Source organism: Vespa crabro, chromosome 7 (assembly GCF_910589235.1).
Source record: "Vespa crabro chromosome 7, iyVesCrab1.2, whole genome shotgun sequence".
Taxonomy (NCBI): Eukaryota; Metazoa; Arthropoda; class Insecta; order Hymenoptera; family Vespidae; genus Vespa; species Vespa crabro.
Window position 1 is genome coordinate 7097798 of NC_060961.1, and position 21335 is coordinate 7119132.

General features: G+C 35.2%; 1 protein-coding gene across 8 annotated transcripts in view; it reads left to right on the top strand.

The window, feature by feature from the left end:
• LOC124425553 (lachesin) overlaps positions 1-21335 on the top strand; it is a 192610-nt gene that overhangs the window by 122100 nt on the left and 49175 nt on the right. For all 8 annotated transcript variants that reach the window (XM_046966037.1, XM_046966044.1, XM_046966039.1 and 5 more), the window contains one exon: positions 6149-6326. In XM_046966037.1, the coding sequence (XP_046821993.1) occupies positions 6149-6326 (178 nt within the window). The remainder of the gene's footprint in view (positions 1-6148; positions 6327-21335) is intronic.

Sequence of the window (21335 nt, forward strand, 5' to 3'; positions counted from 1 at the left end):
TTCTAATAAAAATAAAATAGTACAGTTAGAAGAAAAAGTATAATAAGTTAGAGTGTATAGTTAGAGAAATAAAAATAGATATAGAAAAAGAGAAAAACAGGGACAGATAGGGGCAGAGAGAGAGAGAGAGGGGGGGGGGAATGTATATCTCATAAAATATGTCTATAGTTAGGTCTGGTAAAGCCGCAAAAGGACGTTGGTTTATTTTAGCCGTAAAATGTGGCGAGAGTGGGTGCGTTTATGCGAAAATAGTAGCTCGTAAGATTCAAGAAGGTGGTGGAAGTTTAAGAATAGAAGGAGGAGGAAGAATAGAAGGAGAAAGAGAAGGAGAAGGAGGAGCAGGAAGAAGAACTGGATGGAGGAACATGGCGGCATATGCCGTATATGGGCAGTGCACCACTCGTACATCAACAACGTGATTCTCATGCATACTGGGCACATTTTGAGAGACGGCACACGTGTACACGTGCGAGACGTCCTTGGTATTTACGTATTATAGTTTCGAACGTTTAATTCTTCTTTTTTTTTTTACCGTAGCACTTCGATCGTAGCGACGTGTGAAAATATAAAAAAAAAAGGAAGATAAAAGAGAACGGAGATAAAGAAAAGGAGAAAGAGAAAGTAATTTTGTAGAAACAAAAAAGTAGATAGAGAAAAAAGTTTTATCACAATTTGTCTTGTTCTTCCTCGAATGCATTTCGAGCATGTCGCATCGACTTAGGAGCATTGTGTTATTATACGTAAGAGCGTCAGGAGCGTTTCACTTCGCTTATTCGCGAACGGAAGTCGAGCAGATTCGACATCGTTGACTGTGTATACCCGCGTTGGAAGTGCTACGAGACGCGTCTACTTCACATTTACACACGCATGCACCTATATCTATATGTATGTATATATATATATATATATATATATATATATATATATATATATGTATGCATATATGTATCACGTAGTACCATTTTGAGAACATGCTACAAGGAGAACGGAAGCTCTCTGAATTCACGCTCGATGCCGTTTAAAGCCGTTTGCCGTGGCTCGTACATGGCGCCAAGAGACCGATGTGGCTGTTACTTTCTTTTTCCTTTACCATAAAGAAAGAAAGAAAGAAAGAAAGAAAGAAAGAAAGAATGAAAGAAAGAAAGAAAGAAAGTAGTAGTCCACGATGAGCTTCGCAAAGTATTTCGCAAGAGTAGCTTCTGACGTTTAAAGCGCGATACACGCTTATAAACGTTAAGAAATTCTTTCTTCTCGTTTTTTATTACTTTCTTTTTTTTCTGCTTTTTCTTTTTCTTTTTTTTTTATTATATCCTCGACTTTTATTCGGGTAAAAAAAAATCAATTCAGTTTTATGACCAAGAATTTCAAGATCGTAAATTATAATTATAATATAATTATAATTATAATTATAATTATATCCTAATTCAAATGAGAAACATTGCATGTATATTCTCGGTATTTGAACGAATCCTTTCGTTTTCCTTACGAAACGTTATAATATCTCAAATCGAGAAATGTAACTTCTATTATTCTACATTCGAATGTTTATATTGTCGAATTGTTCAAGTGGGAAATAACTTTTGTCCGGATATTAAATTGGGAACGTTCACTATTTTTATAACGTAGTCGTTGCAATTATATTACTTTGTATTTTTTCGCATATCACTTTATGGATATAAACTCGAGTGGAATTGCCGCGATAGATTCAAATATGCAATTTCCATCGTTTTTCTTTCGGAAGTAAAATCGCATCTCTTTATTTTTCTCTCTTCTCTCTCTCTTCTCTCTCTCTCTCTCTCTCTCTCTCTCTCTCTCTCTCTGCCTCACTCTTTCTCTCTTATTGAACAAGCAAGAGAGAGAGAAAGAGAGAGAGAGAGAGAGAGAGGATTGAATATCATTCCGCATACACGCGTATCCGCATCTTCTCTCCCGTAGCTAACATGCAAATTCTGTTCCAGAGAACTCTCATTGTGACGGTAACGTCGCTCGAGCAAAATATATGCTAGATTTGATATGACAAACTGAGGGTAGCGTGCCCGCAGACGAAGTCGCGACTCCTCGTAGTTGTTGGATTGTCTATAGTGTTATCGTTCTTACGATATCGTCTTTTAGAATGTGCCTACCGTTCGTAAGTACGAAGACGGATGCGAGCCAAGTTACGGAAAAGTTGAAGCGCGTAAACTTGAAATTACTTGGTAGAGCTTTATTGATCATCCGTATAGGAATTCTTCATAGTTTTTTCTTTAACGTCAAACACTTGCTTGATTCTCTTCCCTTTTTTTGCTTCTTCCTTTTCATCTTTTTATACGACATTTTCTATCCTCTTCCTTTTTTTTCTTTCTTTTTTTTTCCTTTTTACTTAGAAACTGTCTTTATGAGCGTTAGTTATATCAACGCTGTAGATCAAGAACTTTTTTAAATAACGCGTAACATGGCGGACTTAAAATAAGTAGTATAACTCGATATTAAATCAGACACCCGTTCATATGCCAGTAAATACGGTTTATTAGCAGTAGCTCATACTATTACTTTCTCAATATAGAAAGAAAAGTTTCGTGTTATCTTTATTTTCTTTTATATATATATATATATATATATATATATATATATATATATATATATATAAGAAAAATACTAAAAAAGAAAACAAAAAAAAAAAGAAAAATAGAAAAAGTTATATGTTTTACATTATCGGTTGAAAGGTTGAAAAAATTTGTTTTACACTTTAATGTAATGTATGATTGAATTTTCAGTCAAAGGTATTATCTCAATTTCGTGCATCTCGTGAATCCCTTTTCCTTTGTTTTATCTCGTACGACAATACGATCCGAGTTAATACCGTTTTAGATACGATGAAACTTCTCTCGTTTAGAATTTTTCAAAGTTGAAATTTTTCCATTGGCTTATTCCGTTCTTTAGACTATTTAACTTGGCCTTTTCCCTTTATTCTATAGGAAGAGTTTATGTTGTCTGTTGTAGGGCAATGGCGGAAAGGAACACTTTGTAGTAAGTAGCAGTAGTAACGGCCGTTGAAAGGAAGTAGAATCTGTCGAATACTATTGTAGAAATAGTAGTAGTGTTAGTATTAGTAGGTGGTATCCCACGAGCAAAGTTTCGACTTGTTGTCGTGCCGAAGGAGTTCGACCGGGAAGCTTGAAAGTTCTCACGCGGCAAAAGTAGAAACTTAGAGAGAGAAAGAGAGAGACAGAAAGAGATGATGGGAGGAGGAGGAGGAGGAGGAGAAAAAGGAGTTGGGTGCGTCGAAAAGTAAAAGGAAAAGGAGTAGAAACATCGTAGCTAGGTATTATTCTTTGTCCGCGGGACGGGAGTTGGTAAGATTCGGGTCGAGTACATTGGAAGACTTCTTCTCTATTCGGAGAAAGTAACTTCCCTATGGCACTGGACGTTTTCCTAAGAAACAAAGAAATCTCGAAGGAAGGAAGGAAGGAAGGAAGAAAGAAAGGAAGGAAGAAAGAAAGAAAGAAAGAAAGAAAGAAAGAAGTAAGAAATGAAGGTAAGAAAGAAGGAAGGAAGGAAGGAAGGTAGGAAAGTCCAAGTAAGACCGCCATCTTTCTTAAAGAAATCACGGCTATTCATTGTTTCTATTCTTTTTTTCCCGTGACTTGCTCTTTTTATTTCTCCATTTTTCTCTTGTTCTCCCCTTTTCCTTGATTCAGTTACCGAATCTAAGAACTTTGCCTTTGGGATGTTCGTTATCGAGAAAAGTTAAATGGAAAATACTCCTGGATAGGCACTGAACAACGGTTGGTCAGTCTCGGCTTACACAATAGAGGATAATTAAAGCGTAGTAATGCAGGGCCAATCTGGTTTGGTTATTTGTTCGTCAACCATAGAGGGACGATACTGGAAACAGTAGGAAAACGCAGAAAAATATAGAAATTCTAGGGAGAATTGAGAAAAGGTTAGTGATCCGTGGTCAGATTAGCCCTTTATTTTGATGCAAATGGATTTTTTTTTTCTTCAAATGGACGTTTTAAAAGTTTGCCCCTAGTCTGCTATTTTTTAAACATCGACATCGAGAAAGAGAGAGAGAGAGAGAGAGAGAGAGAGAGAGAGAGAGAGAGAGAGAGAGAGAGAGATAGAGAGAGAGAGAGAAAGAGAAAGAGAGAGAGAAAGCGAGAGAGAGAGAGAGTGAGAGAGAGAAAGGGAGGGAGAGAGACCAACACAGTGGTCTACCAGTCCGTCGAGGCTTTGATTAACTGGCGTCACGAAGCAAAGGCTCGCACGATTGTTTGCTACGAACTCGTAGCCCTTCCCTCTCGTTCTCTTGATTGCTATGGTTGTCGTTACCGTCATTCTGTTTCTCTCTTCTCTATCCTCATCTACCTCCCACTCTCGTGTTTCTCTTCCTGAAAACCCCTTTCAGTTTCCTTCCTTCCTTCCTTCCTTCTCTCAGTAACCGAGTCCGTTCTCGTTTATCGTACATCTCTTTGCTTGCTTGTAGTAACATCCCCACAGAGAGACCGAGACGAGCTACTTTGGAATTAACCGAACTCGCTGATTCTCGCTAAGTCAGAGTGCACTTCGTACCATCTATTCTCTTTTATTCTATCCACTACATGTATACATGACCTATCTTTGTACTATCCTTTGGCCTGTTCTTTCTTTATCCTCGTTTTTCATCGATTTTTATCCGTGTATGAGTGTCTTGGACTTCTCTAATAAGTAATTGCGATCGTTCATAAAGTAATGAACTTTCTATCTCTCTTTTAACGAACTATTTTATATCGCTTAAAAACATTAGAACTTTAATAGAATTGATAGAAACGAGTTTACGTTATATGTGATAAAAAAGTAACGATTTTATTTTATCACACAAATTTTAACATATCGATTTTCTTTAGAAAAATATCAACGATCCGTATCTATTATATCGATGTATGTAGCATTTTTCTTTTTTTGCCAGTTCTCTTAAAAAAATTCCATCAGTTTACATCGACCTTTATTTTTCTTTTACCACACTTTAGAATTCTATTTCGATCATAGAAAAGTTTGGAATTGAAATTTTTTATCACTTTTGATTCCGTTCGCGATCAATTCTACCAGCTCGTTTAGTCGTCCCTTTACTTAACCACGAGTCCTTTTACTTCTCTTCTTCCTTATTTCTTCGTCGCTGTTTCTTCGGCTCCGCCAGCTTTCGCAACATTGAAATTAATTCCAGACTGTTGCTTCCAACAGACTCCATCGAGGCACGATATAACTTTATACTCAAATGGAGTTCGTTCCATGGAACTTGCGTGGTATAGCCGATTAAATGAACGACCTAGCAACGCTCCATACTCGATGCCATTCCTTTGTGCGAATCGCCGATATGATTATTCGCGTATTGTGTATAAAAATTTATGAAAGAAAAGGAAAGGAAATAAAAACGTTACATGTTTTTTGTGTATTTTTGGTTTTGTTAATTTTTTCTTTCTTTTTTTTTCAACGCAATTAATCAATCGATAACGAAAAAGAAACATTATCATAACACGTTTTTCATCGTAATCCTCCTTGAAGGATCAATAATTCATCATTTCTCCAAGGACAAATTCGAATCTATAAATTTGAGTAAATAGATTCTCCAGTATGGTGAGTACCGTGTATTTATCTAAGCCCTCTCACAACCGCAAAGTAAATATATTACTCCGACCTTAGATACCGATTCCAGTTTGACTTTGGACGTCTCGCGGCATACTCGTTGCGGCTTCTTCTCGACCGCATTCCTAAAGTCACACATAGTTGAGACTTCGAGAGCTTACCGACGTACATATCTTATCTTTGTCTTGTAACTTCTATTGCATTGATCTTGGATTTAGATATTATTGATATCGTTAAACATTTTATATCATATAATAATAATAATAATAATAATAATAATAATAATAATAATAATAATGATAATATATATATATATATATATATAAGACTGTTCGATAAATTTTATGTGAATATAAAGAATAATCACTGTTCTTTTGTTGTTGAGAAGATGAAGAAGAAACAAATCATAAAAATAAAAAAATAATGAAACACATACATATATTTCGATCGATTAATGAAATTTATTTTAAATCCTGTAGATCGTTCGACGACATACTTTTATAAGATACATTAATAACGAGAATTATTTTTCTCTTTTATTTTTCAGTACCAAGAGTTGAAATTGTTGACGAACGTGGCGCAACTACAGGCGATAAATTCTATAAAGCAGGTAGTACGATAGAGCTGAAGTGTGTCGTTAGTAATATACCTCAACCGACTGGATACGTAACATGGCGGCATGGATCTCGTGCACTGAATTACGATACCACCCGTGGAGGAATCAGGTAAGTTGAAATCTACGTTCTGAAGGAGTTACTCCTAGGAAACGACAACGTCGTCGTTGTAGTTACAGCTCTCGAAATTTACGTAGCTACGTTAGGATGTCCCGAATTGAAACGACTAAATTGTCGTCGATAACACGAGAAATCGTAGAGGTTGTTCGATCGTAGATTTGGGATTGAATTTCTTCGAGGAAACTTTCATACTTTTCCAATCAAACAAAATTTTTTCGTTCATCTTCTTTTTTTTCCTTTTTCTACGAAGAAACATAACAGATTTTTATCTGACGAAAGTCATTATCTTATCAATTGTGTCACGAAAATTATTTTGAAGCTAAAGCGTACGTATTATAGGATAATACACACACACACACACACACACACACACACACACACACACACACACATACATACATACCCCCGCACACGCGTATGTGTGCGTTGAAAGTTTATATATATATTGTAAGTTTATATATTATTTATATATATATTGTTTATATTATATATATATATATATTTATATATATATATATATATATATATTGTAAGTTTATATATATATATATTTATATATATTATATATATATATAAACTTACAACGCACGTTTCTATAGTCTTTCTTTCGCAGTTTTAACAACGTTGTACTTCTTTCTAATTAGAATCGACGACCGCACGTAATATCTAACCACAAGGGAAGCTCAGATACGGTTTGTGGGCACTCTAGTAATTTTGTTCCTTTTCCCCTCGACCAGCAGCCGATAGTTTATGCAAGCTGCATGGGAATTCTAATTGCTTCGATAAAGAATGGAGCGTTCGGTGAATTTTGAAAGGCTTTCATTAAAGTTGTCCGTGGTTCGGCGATCGTGCTAGGGGGAGATGAAGGTTGTGGTTCTTCCATCCTCTTCAATCCCCTCTCACTACCCCTTCGCTTGAAGCCATCCCAACCTCGCTCGACCGTGTGTGTCCTAATTGGTTATAGATATGGCGGAATTCATGAATTTCAAACGAGCTCTACGGCCTGCATTCGTCCGTCAGTCCCATTCGTTAGCCGGTCGCTCGACCTTTCAATCGGCGATTCATCGATAAATCAATTTCAATTTCTCAGATACGGACGCAAGCGTAAATACGCGCTAGCGTGAATCCAGCCACGTTTTACGGTCAGTTTCGAACGGCTTAGGTATATGTATATATATATATATATATATATATATATATATATATATATTTATATATATATATGTATGTATGTATGTATGTATGTATATACATATACGTGGCTCGTGAATAACGAATGGTTTTCGTCGATGACACCTTTCGTTCACCCGAATTCCTCATTTATCGAGTCGTTTATCTGGCTATCTTTCTTTCATCTCATTTTTCTTACCATTTTTCTTCCTTTTATTTTCTTTTCTTTTCATTTCATATATAAACCGTGTGATAATTCTTTTCTCGCGTGACTTAAATACCTTTATATTTCTTATTTTTACATTCTTTTGTATTTCATTATTACTATTATAAATTAAAAGGACTTTAAGAAAAAGTAAAACCAATGAAAGTAATCCAACCGATCAAACTGTCAAATAAATCAAGAAATAATAACGATCCGTTGTTTTAAATAACTGAACATTTCTTTTGACGTCAGATAAAATTTTACAATCCAATTCTTATTTTTAAATAATTGTGAGCTTATGCGTGTGTGTGTGTATGTGTGTGTTTTTTTTGGCTATCAAAGATGGAAAGAAAAAAAGAGAATACAGATAGCATATTAGTTATCACTGATAACAGTATCCTTTATTCCCTTCGCCAGTTTCTCGTTAACTCCGGATCGAGTTCTTTTTATGTTGCCCTTTGCAACCTTTTGTCAGAGAAAGAAAAAGATAGAAAATGAAAGAAAGAGTGAGAGAGAGAGAGAGAGAGAGAGAGAGAGAGAGAGAACATATTAACTTTTTTATCCAATTTTGTCACGCGCGTTGGAATTTTGCATCTATATCGCAATTTCCCTCGTTTGCGCTCTCTCTCTCTCTCTCTCTCTCTCTCTCTCTCTCTCTGTCTCTCTCTCTTTCTCTTTATCTCCCTCTCTCTCTCTATCTATCTATCTCTATCTCTCTTTCGCTTTCATTTTCGCAATTCTTTACATGATTCCGAGAACGGTAGTGCAGTATGCAGCGTGTGTTCAATTTCAGTTTCATCAGTGCGACACGGAACCGGTTGGCTTTGTGTCGACGGTACGCTCTTTGATTTTGCGAAGAACCAAATGTTGTGTATGAAGTCTACCGAGAGCGCTCGTTAACGAATGCGTTTCGATTTTCCCGCTTTTTTTCTCCACTGTTCACCATATCCTGTTGGTAGATTCCTGTTTTTTTTTTTTTTTTTTTTTTATTTCTTCTCTTTCCTTTTTTCTTTTATCTTTTCTCTCTTTTTTTTTCTTTTTTTTCTTTTTTATTTTCCCGTTGTTCTCGAATCGAAATTTGCACTCGATCGTTACAAGTCGACCGACAGTCGAGTTGATCCGATATCTTGCAATTTTTTTTTAAATTTTCATACGACGTCAATTTCGTTCGTTGATATTGGCGTTAAAGTTCGTAATTTCGATGAATAGAAGTAAATTGACAGGATTATCATTGGAAGAATTTCTTGACATATTCGTACGTCGGACTTTTTTTTACTATTGTATTTTTATTATTGTATTTTATAATCTGTTATTTAGATTTATTGTTATTTCTATGCCTTTATAATAATCGTTCGAACAAGTTTAATTGGTGATTTGAACAGATAAGAATTCGATTTGGATTATATACGAACATCGTATTAACGTTTTAAACAGACTTATAAATTCATAATCCGTTTAGTAATATCTATTAGATGTAATAAAACTTTGTTCCTATAACAAACATAATTGATTTTCCCAATGAGATAATTAAGAACTTTCAGTTTCTTTTTTTTCTTTTCTTTTTCTTCTTTGTCCTTTTTTCTTTATTTTTGAGATAGTAGTAGCCTTGAAACCTTAAATAAAACATTTTATAGTCTATAGACCGAATAAATTCGAAAATAGTTAATAATATATATACGCACACATACATTCGTTAATATATTCGAATAAAAAGAGAAAGAAAGAGAAAGAAAGAGAGAAAGAAAGAAAGAGAGAGAGAGAGAGAAGAAAAGATACGAAAAGATGTTATTAATGTTGATGAAAAGTTGAAGAACGCTTGAATGAGGCACGCCAACGATATTCACAGTGTATCGATATCAGCAATGAACCATGAAAGGAGGAACGCTATTATTTACCATGGACATTCTATTATGGTTTGATTGCATCCAAGAAGCCTCTATCACGTACCTTACCGCGGTTACGCGTGCGAGCAGACGCGCAGGCGCGCATGCTGTCGTATATGTATAAGCCTCATTCCTATTAACGTGGTGTCGATGTACAAACACACACGTATATGTGCATGTAGGGGATTCTACATAAGGTAATGTCTTCCGTTTATTGAAGTTCTCTCTCTCTCTCTCTTTCTCTCTCTCTCTCTCTCTCTCTCTCATTACCTGCAAGTGAGAGTGATCAAGAGAGAGAGAGAGAGAGAACTTGTTTAGCTTTTAGACGAGAAATTTTAGTCCCAGTCAGTTTCAGATGTTTCCAATTAAGTTCGTACGCGTAAAATATAATCTATCGACCTCATATACGAATAATTAATCCTCCTGTATTGCTGCGCTTTGCATTCCAATTTCATTTTGCTTTTCGTACCAACGTTGCTTGGCAAGAAGTTCCGATGATCATGGATTCTGCGGTACTATTATTCGTAAATTTGTAGAAGTTAGAATATTTGTTAAGTATGTATGTTACGTACAATATAAAGGTAAATATAAAATATGATGTTTATTTTGATATCTATTCAAGTTTTCATGATATTAAATAATTAATTGGTTAATTTTAACATAATGAAGATTTAACGATTTATTTATTACTCGTAAATTCAGTTTGTTTGTTATATCAAAGATATTTATTTGATATTCATTTCATATATTATAAAATATTTAATTTTAAGAAAAATTTAACGAATTTTATATGACCAAGTAAATTAATGGCTTCAGAAAGAGATATAAAAATCGATTCTTAATTAGGAAACAAATGAGACGAAAGTGTATACGCTTTTATCCTTGACATTGTTTTATCATTTAATTATATTGTAATCGTACACATACATATGAATCAAATGAAAAGTCAGTCTTCTGAGGTAAGGAATGTTTTAACAAGACTGTAAGGTATGGGATAGAGAGAGAGAGAGAGAGAGAGAGAGAGAGAGAGAGAGAGAGAGAGAGAGAGAGATGTAAAATATAAATGATTAATTTGGATAGCGAACGACATTGAAGTTTATTTCATTTGATAAATCGCTCGAATTTTCCATCTCTCTTCCTTTCTCTCTCTCTCTCTCTCTCTCTCTCTCTCTCTCTCTTTCTAGATTAAATGTGGGTAAGCGTAATAACCGGCACGTAGATTCTGAACGTGTAAGATTGGAAGTAGAGTATACCGGGGAACTAGATCGACGAAGTTAGTTAGCTGCATAACATTATTATAGACTCAAGCGTACACCGCATTACACCTCGGTGTCTCTACCCCACGTATCCCTAACCTTCCGTCTATTACTCTTCACCTTGGGTCCTCTGCAAGTTGGTCAAGTCGAGAGTGCAAGCCTGAAGCATATATGGTTACTATGATGGCGGGGTTAATTTAATAAGGTTTGTACTTTCTGACTATGACATAGTTGGAAATGTTAAGTTATCGCTGGTATGTTTTCCTTCTTTTCCTTTCTTTTTCCTCATAAAATTGATACGAATTGGTTTGTTTTTTTTCTCTTTTCTTTTTTTTTTTTATAATCGATCACGCATTGATCATATTTCATTTCGTTAAAATGAAATATTTGTAAATGTTTAATTAATATATTTACATTGAAAATGTTTAAAGAAAGCAGTTATTTTTAATGTTTTAAAATATTTTTTCTTTTCTCTTTTTTCTTTTCTTTTCTTCTTTTCTTTTTCTTTTCTCTCTTCTTTTTTTTTTTTTTTTTTTTTTTTTTTTTAATTACTTTTCTCGATTACGTAAGACTGTTACGTATCAACGAGTTGTCATCTAAATCATCGTTGATCATTTTTAAGAATAAAATTTAACAGATTTATATTACCAAATATAAAATCTCATTTATGTAGAATAAATATATGTACATTCGATTAAATGAGTATCACCCTCGTACTAATTATCTACTAATTATCATTTTATACATTATAATTTCAATCCTATAGTAGTTCCTAATAGTTAGTATCATTCATTATGAAAGACGTGAACACACGTTCGTTGGTCTACTCGCAAAAGTTTTAACAGGCTTTCCAATTACTATGAAGTTACCTTGTTCGCGTTAAGTAGTTTTATTCGCTCTTGAAAATTAAACGGGACGCATGATTAGAGAATGAAAGATTGTATATGACAGCTCTAGTTCTTCTTTTTTAAACACAATTTCTATAAGTATGATTAAGTGATTCCTATAAGTATAATTAAACAAAATATCTTAACATTTTACATCTAGATGAAAGCCTGGGTAAGTCGTTGTTAATGATAAAAACGTCAAGCTTCGATTATTCTTTTTTTTTTCTTTTTTCCCTTTCTCGCAATTATATTCAACTTTAGGTCTTATAAAAATCTACGTAAAATTTGAACAAAAACGACGTAGTAATTAATAACACGAAATTAGAAGAATTAAAAACTCTAAATAACATTATTCCCTTTATTACGAATGTAATAAAGAGGATATTGGAAACGTATTAAAAAAAGAGAAAAAAAAAGAATAAATAAATAAAAAAAATTATCACAAAATCGAACATTTCCGACGCGTTGTTGAAATTTCAAAATCTCTCGATATATCCAATGGAAACTCGTTAATCTTCCGTATGATTCGCGCTTTATGTCGAATATATGTAAAAACAAAAAAAAAGAAAAAAAAAAAGAAAAAAAAATCAAAGAAGAAAAAAAAAAGAAGAGAAAAGAAGAAATTATCGATATACTCTCTCTTTGTGCGTTAAAAAAGTGATATGTATCTATTACGTATATTATACGTAGAAGCAAGTAATAACCTATTTAAACGTCTATCTTAATTAAATGATGTTGATTCAAGAACAAACGGCATAGACGAATCAATGAGGATTTTATTTTGATTAAAAGAGCCCCGTTACGAAACAACGAGGATTTTATTTTGATTAAAGGGCCTCGTTACAAATCAAACAGAATCGCGGTTTATGTGTATTTTAGTAAATATGGCTCTTTGTAAACGAAGTACAAAGAGGATGATACAAGTATTTCCGGGAAATCATTTAACGTGTGGTTCTTTATATGGAAATATTTCTCTCTTTTTCTCTTTTTCTCTTTCTCTCTCTCTCTCTCTCTCTCTCTCTCTAACTCTTTCTCTCTCTCTCTCTCTCTTTAACTAACTCTTTCTTTCTCTCTCTCTCTCTCTCTCTCTCTCTTTCTCTCTCTAACAAACTTTCTCTCTCTATCTATCTATTTATCTATCTATCTATCTATCTATCTATCTATCTATCTGTCTCTCGGTTTTCGATAGTTGTGCGTGCATGCACGCGCGCAAACGCGTCCCATATCGGCACGTACGGTTTATACTTATCGAATTTGTGCGATCGAGCGCAAACCCAAACGCAAAACCGGCGTGTTATTGGCTATCGCTCTGTTGGATCGTTCGTTCGTACTGCTAGTCTCGACTTTGGTTTTCTCTCTCTCTCTCTCTCTCTCTCTCTCTCTTTCTCTCTGTCTCTTTCTCTAGAGTTTGGACGTGCGGTACCGCTTGATCCATTACTCCGCAAATCAATTAGGACGCAGGCACGATCGGTACTCGCCGGTGGGAAAAAAAGCGTGACGAAAACAAAGCATTTAAATCGGATTTTGTTTTATCGGCTGCACACGCTGTGCCGACCACCGGCAAATATTTCAACGAGAACAAGGGGACACGTTCGAGTCTCGCTCTCACTCTCTCTTTCTCTCTCTCTCTTTCATTCTCTACTTTTTCTAGTTTTCTCTTCCCCCTCTCCTCCTCTTCTTCCCCCTCTTTCTTCCTCGCTTCCTCCCACTCTATCTCTTTCTCTTTTTTTTCTCCATGATACGATAGGACCCATATTTCAAAGCTCTCTTTCGTCCATCCGCCATTTTATATCTTCTCTCTCTCTCTCTCTCTCTATCTTTCTCTCTCTGTATATATCTATCTCTTTCTACCTTTTTCTCTGTTTTTTTTTTTTTTTTTCTATCACTTTGCTCATTTTTATCGAAAACGGTCAACCAGGAAATAGTCGAGTTATTAGAATGTATGTATGTATGTAAAATGACATAGGATCGGGGCAAAAAGTTAGAAAAAAGATATTACTTTAGTCCGATAATCGTATCATCGAATGAGATAATCCTTCTTCGTAAAATAACAGGGTATGGTAAATTAAAAAAATTTTTTTGTAAAGACGATTTACATAAAAGGAAAAGAAAACTCAATTTTAAATGTTTAAATAAATACTATATACGTAATATTAATCGTTCCATTAAAAATTTTAACATACATATTTATATATACAATCTTCATCTCTCAATAATTTTTATCCAGGCAAACATTATAAATATTTTTATGTGCATTTCATGTAAACATTAATCGTAAACCTATTTATATTTATTTGGTATGAAGACTAACGTTTGCAATTGATTAAAAAGAAAAGAAAAAAAAAAGAAAGAAAGAAAAAGGAAAAGAAACGAAGAGAAAAAAAGAAATAAAAAACCTCTCCCATTTATTTCCTAACGATTTCAATTTATGTTTACAAAAAAAAAAGTCTCTTCCTTTCTCTCTCTCTCTCTCTTTCTGTTTATCTATTTCTAGTAGACAGTAATAATAGTAGTATATTAATTCGAGTATACTCGATGTCGTGAATAAAAATTGATCATTCGTTTGTTCTGCCTAATAATGTAGGAATAAATTTCATTGTATTCGATGAACTTCTGTGGATTTTGGAAAGTATCAGACAGGATAGAAAAAGATGGGATAGTTTTATTTACGACAATCCGAGTACGGCTAGCTGTGTACTAGTGCGAATTGGTTTCGTTACTCTTTTCGTTCGAGTAGAGCTTGGAGCTCAGAGCTCGGAACTCGGTGCGTTGCGTCCTGTTTTACATTTTTATTGCAATGCGAGAAGCTTCAAGCAGTGGCTTCTAGTTGCCAGGTCGTCCCACACACAATCGCCGGTTAATGAAGTCGAAATTTAATAGGATCTAATCGAAAGCACGACGATTGTTTTTCTTTATCCTTTCTCTCTCTCTCTCTCTCTCTCTCTCTCTCTCTCTCTTTCTTTCTCTCTCTCTCTCTCTTTTCAAATGCAAACTAGAAGTCGCGTGTAAATTTTGGATACATTTCTATTTTCTTTTGAATTGTATTATTTCCCCTTCTTTCTCTCTTTTTTGTCATTTTTTTCGTTGTTCTTTCTCTCTCTCTCTCTCTCTCTCTCTCTCTCTCTCTCTCTCTCTCTTTCTCTCTCTTTCTCTTTCTCTTCTTATTCATCCTAACGAACGTGAATCAATCATTTATCGGAGATTTGTTTTGATCTCTGTTCAATAATAGTTATCGTTTCTTTCCTCTTACCCTTTTGCCTGATATTTTATGTGTTGTTTAACGAATTTATCTACATCTCTATATCTCTTCCTCTCTCTCTATTTTTCTCTATCTTCCTCTCTCTTTATCTCTCTTTATCTCGATAGTATCGTGCAATGCTATCGATCGAAGCGTTAACATGTGCGAGGTAAACTTGGAAAGGGCGTTAAGTGATTTCCTACGTGAAATATGGATTTTCCGTTTCGAAGCTAGTTCGCATGACATAGAAAAAGCCGCGGATATATTCACGGACGATAAATAAGTTATAACGGAATTATAAACTCTCTCTCTCTCTCTCTCTCTCTCTCTCTCTCTCTCTCTCTCTCTCTCTCTCTCTCTCCCTATCTATCTCTCTCTCTATCTCTGTAATCGAAATTTCGAAGAGAATCGTGTAATTTTATGTTCACGTATTACTCGTGAGATAGTGTTATTGTTAAGGAAATAATTACATTAAACTATGGATTTAGAATATTTAAACTCAAAAGTTTTGGGAGAGTTTTTCTTCGAGTTTCTCTTCTCTTAAGAAAATGTTGGATGATGAAAGTAAGTAGAGAGAGAGAGAAAGAATGAAAGAAAGAAATATATAAAAAAATAAAGAGAAAAGAGAAAAAGATGAATAATTTAAAAAGAACCTCAAATTCCTCATGGTCAAGAGATAATGGCGTTTATACTCGACAACGTCGTCACGATATGACAAAAGATAGATCTATTCGTGTCAACGTGCAACATCGATTTTAATGCAATGTGGATTTATCCAGTATCGCGTATCATTTTACAGCCTTCAATACACGTGTGGCAATGTTTTCAACGTTACAAACTTCCGATGTTTTTTACTTTGTAAAGGTTTCATTATCGAAAGTACAAGTTCCCTTTGATAAAATAATTGTTACGAAATCGAAATATGCTTCTGTTTTTCCGAGAAAAGATTTCACGTATGTACATATATATTATAATTATTATTATTATCATTATTGTTCGTGTCCTCTGTGTTATTTACATTGTTATATTACATTGTTATAACGTACCTACGTCAATTGCAACGTAACGATAGAAATTGAAATTTGCAACGAGGATCATAATATTGAAGGTTGGAGTTTCCACTTAATCGAGTCGGAAATTGAATAAATATCGTACGTTGATACGCGTATGTATATACCTATGTATACTTGAATACTCGTGGATATGACGTTTCAAAGACACCACTCAAAATTTAATGCCTATTATCGAAGAGACATTTTCAATGACGACAGTTCTATGGTCGGTCGGTCGGTCGGTCGGTCGCTCGATCAGTTGGTTGGTCGATCGGTAGATCGATAGATCGGTTGGGCGTAGCCACGCAGAAACGATTCGAAAATATTTTCGAATTGAGGCGAACGCTTTGGCCGAGATCCAACGTAATTAGCAGTATTTTCGCGCGAAGTACCTTTCGACGATATCGCAAATATTCTCCCGAAGTTCTCTCTGACTTTGGCACCGATCTTGGCTACCCATCGAACCTTTTTCAAATCCTCCTCTTTTCTCCATCTAATTCGATCTTATATTTAATCCGAGCCGATACGCCGTGCCGTATCGCCGACCAGAACTCATTATCGCTCATTGGATCTACGAGCTTTTTCACTTTGAACGTTCCAACTTTCTTTAATCCGAACGATCACGATCGCTAAAGGAATGATTTTTCTTATTTTCTTCTTTTGCAAAAGATCAATGCAAAAAGATTGACGATTGTTTAAGAAGCTTATGTATCGTTGAAAAAGAAAAGATAAATAAGAAGAGAAAGAGAGACAGAGAGAAAGAAAGAAAGAGAGAGAGAGAGAGAGAGAGAAAGAGAGAGAGGGGAAAGAAAGTAAAGGAAAAAATCTCAAGTTTGAAATTTAAAAAAAATAAATACTTATTATTGAATTTATAAAAAATAAATAAATAAATAAATAAATTTTCACTTTTCTATGTTACTATTAATCGTATAAAATACAATAACTATAAACTTATCAAATATATATATATAAAAGAATCATTTATATATCTTTTTCTAATTAACGATATGAATTAACAAGTAGTTACATATACATATTACATAGTTAGATTTGAAATTATTGACTTTTATAAGAGAAGGACATTAAATGATTCTTATTAATATATATAACTTCACGGATACTTATAAAAGAACTTCGTATCATCGTTGTCGTCTTCGTCGTCGTCGTCGTCGTCGTCGTCGTCTTCTTCTTCTTCTTCTCTTCTTCTCTTCTTCGTCTTCTTAGTCGTCATCGTTGCTGCAAACAAGATGACGAAGTCGGAAACTGGAATTGAATATCCGATCCAAGGAAATGGCGATGCTGCCGGCGACGGCTCTTTTTGTCCCATTCGTCTTTGCTTCGATAGCAAACGATCGGAGAGAGAGAGAGAGAGAGAGAGAGAGAAAAAGAGAGAGAGAGAGAAGTTGGAGAGTAGAGATGCTGGAGAAGCCGCTCGCACTTTGTCCCTATCGATACTCAAGCAAGCCAACACTCGATCCTTAGTTCGCTGTACCGTTCCTGTGAAAGTTGGCAGGTATTAATCGTCCTTTATTCAATAATACTTGCCGTAAAAGCCAAGTTTCCATCTTCCTCTCTCTCTCTCTCTCTCTCTCTCTCTCTCTCTCTCTCTCTATCTATCTATATACCTCTCTCTCTTGCTCTTTTTCTTTATCCAGTGAGATCTAATCAAATTGGAAATATTCTATATAGGGAAATGCGTACGTCGTTGACACGTTAATGCTAAGATTTAATGAGTTTTTGATCGTCCATCTCTTTCTTCCGTACGTTTCATTCTCTCTTTCTCTCTCTTTCTCTCAGTTTTACTCTTCCTTTTCTAGAAATCGTGAACTTTCAACTATCTTTTTGTCTCTCTTTCTCTTTCCTAGATATCCTGAACTTTGGTCCATTTCTGCTCTCCTTTTCTCTCTCTCTCTTTCTCTTTCTCTATTTTACTTTCTCTTTGTCTCTCTCTCTCTTCTTATTCTTACGTAATCTTAATTCTCCTCTCAGTGAATAGTCCGTGAGATATTTCGTTCGCTCGTTCTCCCATTCGTTATCACTCAACAGCGAAGTTTCTCACCTTGAACAATGCGAAGCATCGACTCGTATCTAAGACGATATCTTCCCGTCTTAGATACGTAAAACTGAGACAAATAAAAGCGTGTACTTAGATTTTTCACTTTTGCGAAGTATCCATCGAATTATTGAGTGATCCGTTTGAAATCATACGGATCTTAAATAGAAATCATTGGCAGATATCGTATATTTTTTTTTCTTTCTATATATATATAAATATTACTTCCGATGATAGTAAAGTAATTATTTTTTAACGAACAAATATTCGTAATTATTGACACATGTATCAAATATTGTCTTATTTATGCTGTTAACATTACCTTTTCTTTTTTACTTCTTTCTTTTTAAACGTCGTTTAAACTGTTTTCTCATTTATGGAAAAAAGAAAAAAAAAATGTTCGCGTCGTTGAAAATTTTTTCCTCTATGTAAAACAATCGAGGAAGAGATGTAGGAAGAAGGAAAAACAAAAAAGAAGAAAGTAAAAATGGGGGTGGAAGAAGAGGAAAAGAAAGAAAAAAACAAATGGAAAAGATCTTAAACAGAATTCAAGACGGTAATGGTAAGGAAGATAAAAAAGGAAAATATAAAGAATAAGTGGTAGTGAGAGGGGGGGGGGAGAACGGGGGGATGATTTTCATACCCCTCCTTGTATCCTCTTGAGCGGCATCCGGAGAATTTAATTCCATTTTCAATTTACCTAAACCCCTTTACGCAAACTCCTCTTCGGTACCTGCCATCCGCGCCTTGGTAGTCGTCGAGTATAGCCATGAATTTTCTTCTTCTCTTCGCTCTCGTCGACTGTCGACTCTTCTCTTTTTTTTATCTACCCTTTCTCTCTTTCTCTCTCTCTATCTATCTCTCTCTCTTTCTCCCCATCTTTCTTACCATCTCTCACTTCTACCGTTAACACGCAGCTTTACTCGGTCTCGAGAAGAAAGGGGGAGAGAAGCACACGTTGCTTCTTTCGCTTGGTGATCGCAAGTAGAACGACTCGTGAATAAAAGCAACGTTGAGGACGACGACGACAACGAGAGAGAGAGAGAGAGAGAGAGAGAGAGAGAGAGAAGTAGAAGAAAAAGCTGGAAATGGTTCATAGAGGAAGGGAAGGGAAATGCTTAAACTCTCCTTTTTTACTAAAGGTAGAAGTAGAAATGCGTCGTCTTAGTCTTTCCTACGGTGTTCAGGCAAGCTGGTGCTATACTACTAGTCGAAAGCATTATTTCGTTGGAGGTGTATGTGTGCGCGCTCGCTTGCCTGCCTGCTTGCCTGCTCCTTTTTAGACAAGCAGCAGCAGCATCGCGGAATCTCGCGAGCTAATTAGTTTTCAGTTCTTCCACGGCTTACTGTCACTCGCCAGCCTGCTCGGTAGAAACGCCATTTCTATCCTTCCTTTTGTCTCTCTCTCTCTCTTTCTCTCTCTCTCTCTCTCTCTCTCGTATTCACTTCTATTTTTTCAGTCTTTTTTTTTATTCTTTTCTCCATCTCTTTCTTTCTCGCTATTTCTCTTTAACTTCCCCTTTTCAGCGTCTCCTTCGCCGAGTTTCGAGAACATTTCTTATGTGCTTACCAACGTAAGCAAACTTTGTCCCTCTTCTCCTACCCTACCACTTCTAGTCTTGTCACCAAGCACTCTTACATCTCTTTCTCTCTTTCTTTCTTGTTATTTTCTAAGGTAGTTATTACCTCCACTCGACTCGGGGGAAACCACCAGCGAGAAATTAACGGTTTTCTTCGAGCTCGTCGAATTATTTACGTGACCGTGGATCGTCGCTTGGTAATACGTACCACCTACACTATTACGTATTTCTAACTCTTGTGTTATATGCAGCCAGTATATAAAATGAGGTTAAAAGGACAAATGGTTGAATAAGAATTAAATATATCTAGGTGGTGTGTCTGATATTATTAATTTTAACATATAGATCTATGAAAGAAAGTTAAGATACGAAAGTAAAGACGAAGTCTGTCGTACATTGTATCGATCGTTAAAGAGACAGTTTGCTTTTGAATAAAAATATGGCTAGTTTGTTTCGTCTGGTTTTCTTCTTTTTTTTTTTCTATATACAAAGGTGAAGATTATATCTCGTAATGGTCAATTTCCGATTGATATGGCTAGTTTGTTTTGTCTGGTTTTTTTCTTTTTTTTTTTTTATATACAAAGGTGAGGATTATATCTCGTAATGGTCAATTTCCGATTGATATAAAGTAAAAAGACAGACATTTATCTTCGATCGGACAACCGGTCACTCGATTCGATTCGATCCATAGCAAATCCGTGAGCAGGTACGAGCAAAGAGGGATTTACGGTGTTCAGAGACGAACGACGTGGTACATTGACCGTCCAGCAGCAACGTCTAGTATAAATTACAGCATACGGCATGGTTTCTCTTCGTTTCGCACGTTTTTCGAAAAAAAAGACGAGAAAGAAAAAAAAAAGAAAACAGAAAAAGAGAAAAAAAAAGGAAAAGAAAAAAAAAAGAGAAAGCGCCATGTTCTACCTCGAAGCCGCGACGCTTTCCAATAAATATACCGTTAAACTGTCCGTCCTGTATCGTCTAACTGTGGGAAAGCGTCGAAACCATCGACAAAGAGAGATATCCTACTCCATCGAGCACTAATAGGAACGCGAACGCGTTACTCCCGTGATTTTTACGAATCACCTTCGACCAACCATGGGAAGAGCGTTCGCTCGTAATTTAGAACGAAGCTCGTAATTCAGACCCTTCCTGAATTGCCACCGAGCAATTTATTTTCTACCCTACAGTTTCCTTTTCCTCGTACCTTCGTTCAAGTTTTAAGTTTGGAATGTATCCGCGATAAAGCGTGGATCCTTGATATAATTTTCATTATATCGAGGATGAGAAAACGTCGTTATTAAAAGTATCGGTCGAACTTTGATGATTAATTTACTTTTTTCTTTTATTTCTTTCCTGTTTTCTTTTTCTTTCTTTTTTTTTCCTTTTTTTTTTTATTATCTCGAAAAACTATTCTCGCGAGCGATAGGTATAGAATTTTTCTACGAATTAATACACTCATTTCATCGATAATAAATATTGTCGATGTAAGTAATTTTGTATATTCTCGTATTTAATATTCCACAAAATAAAGGATTTTCTTCATTGTCGATAGCGTTCGAAATAACTGTAACGTCGTGACAACATTGAAGAGAATCTTATAGATGGTAACAACCTGTCAGCTTTGAGATTAAACAACCGCGAGTTTAGAAGATTAGACGTGCGAATTTAAGCTCTCT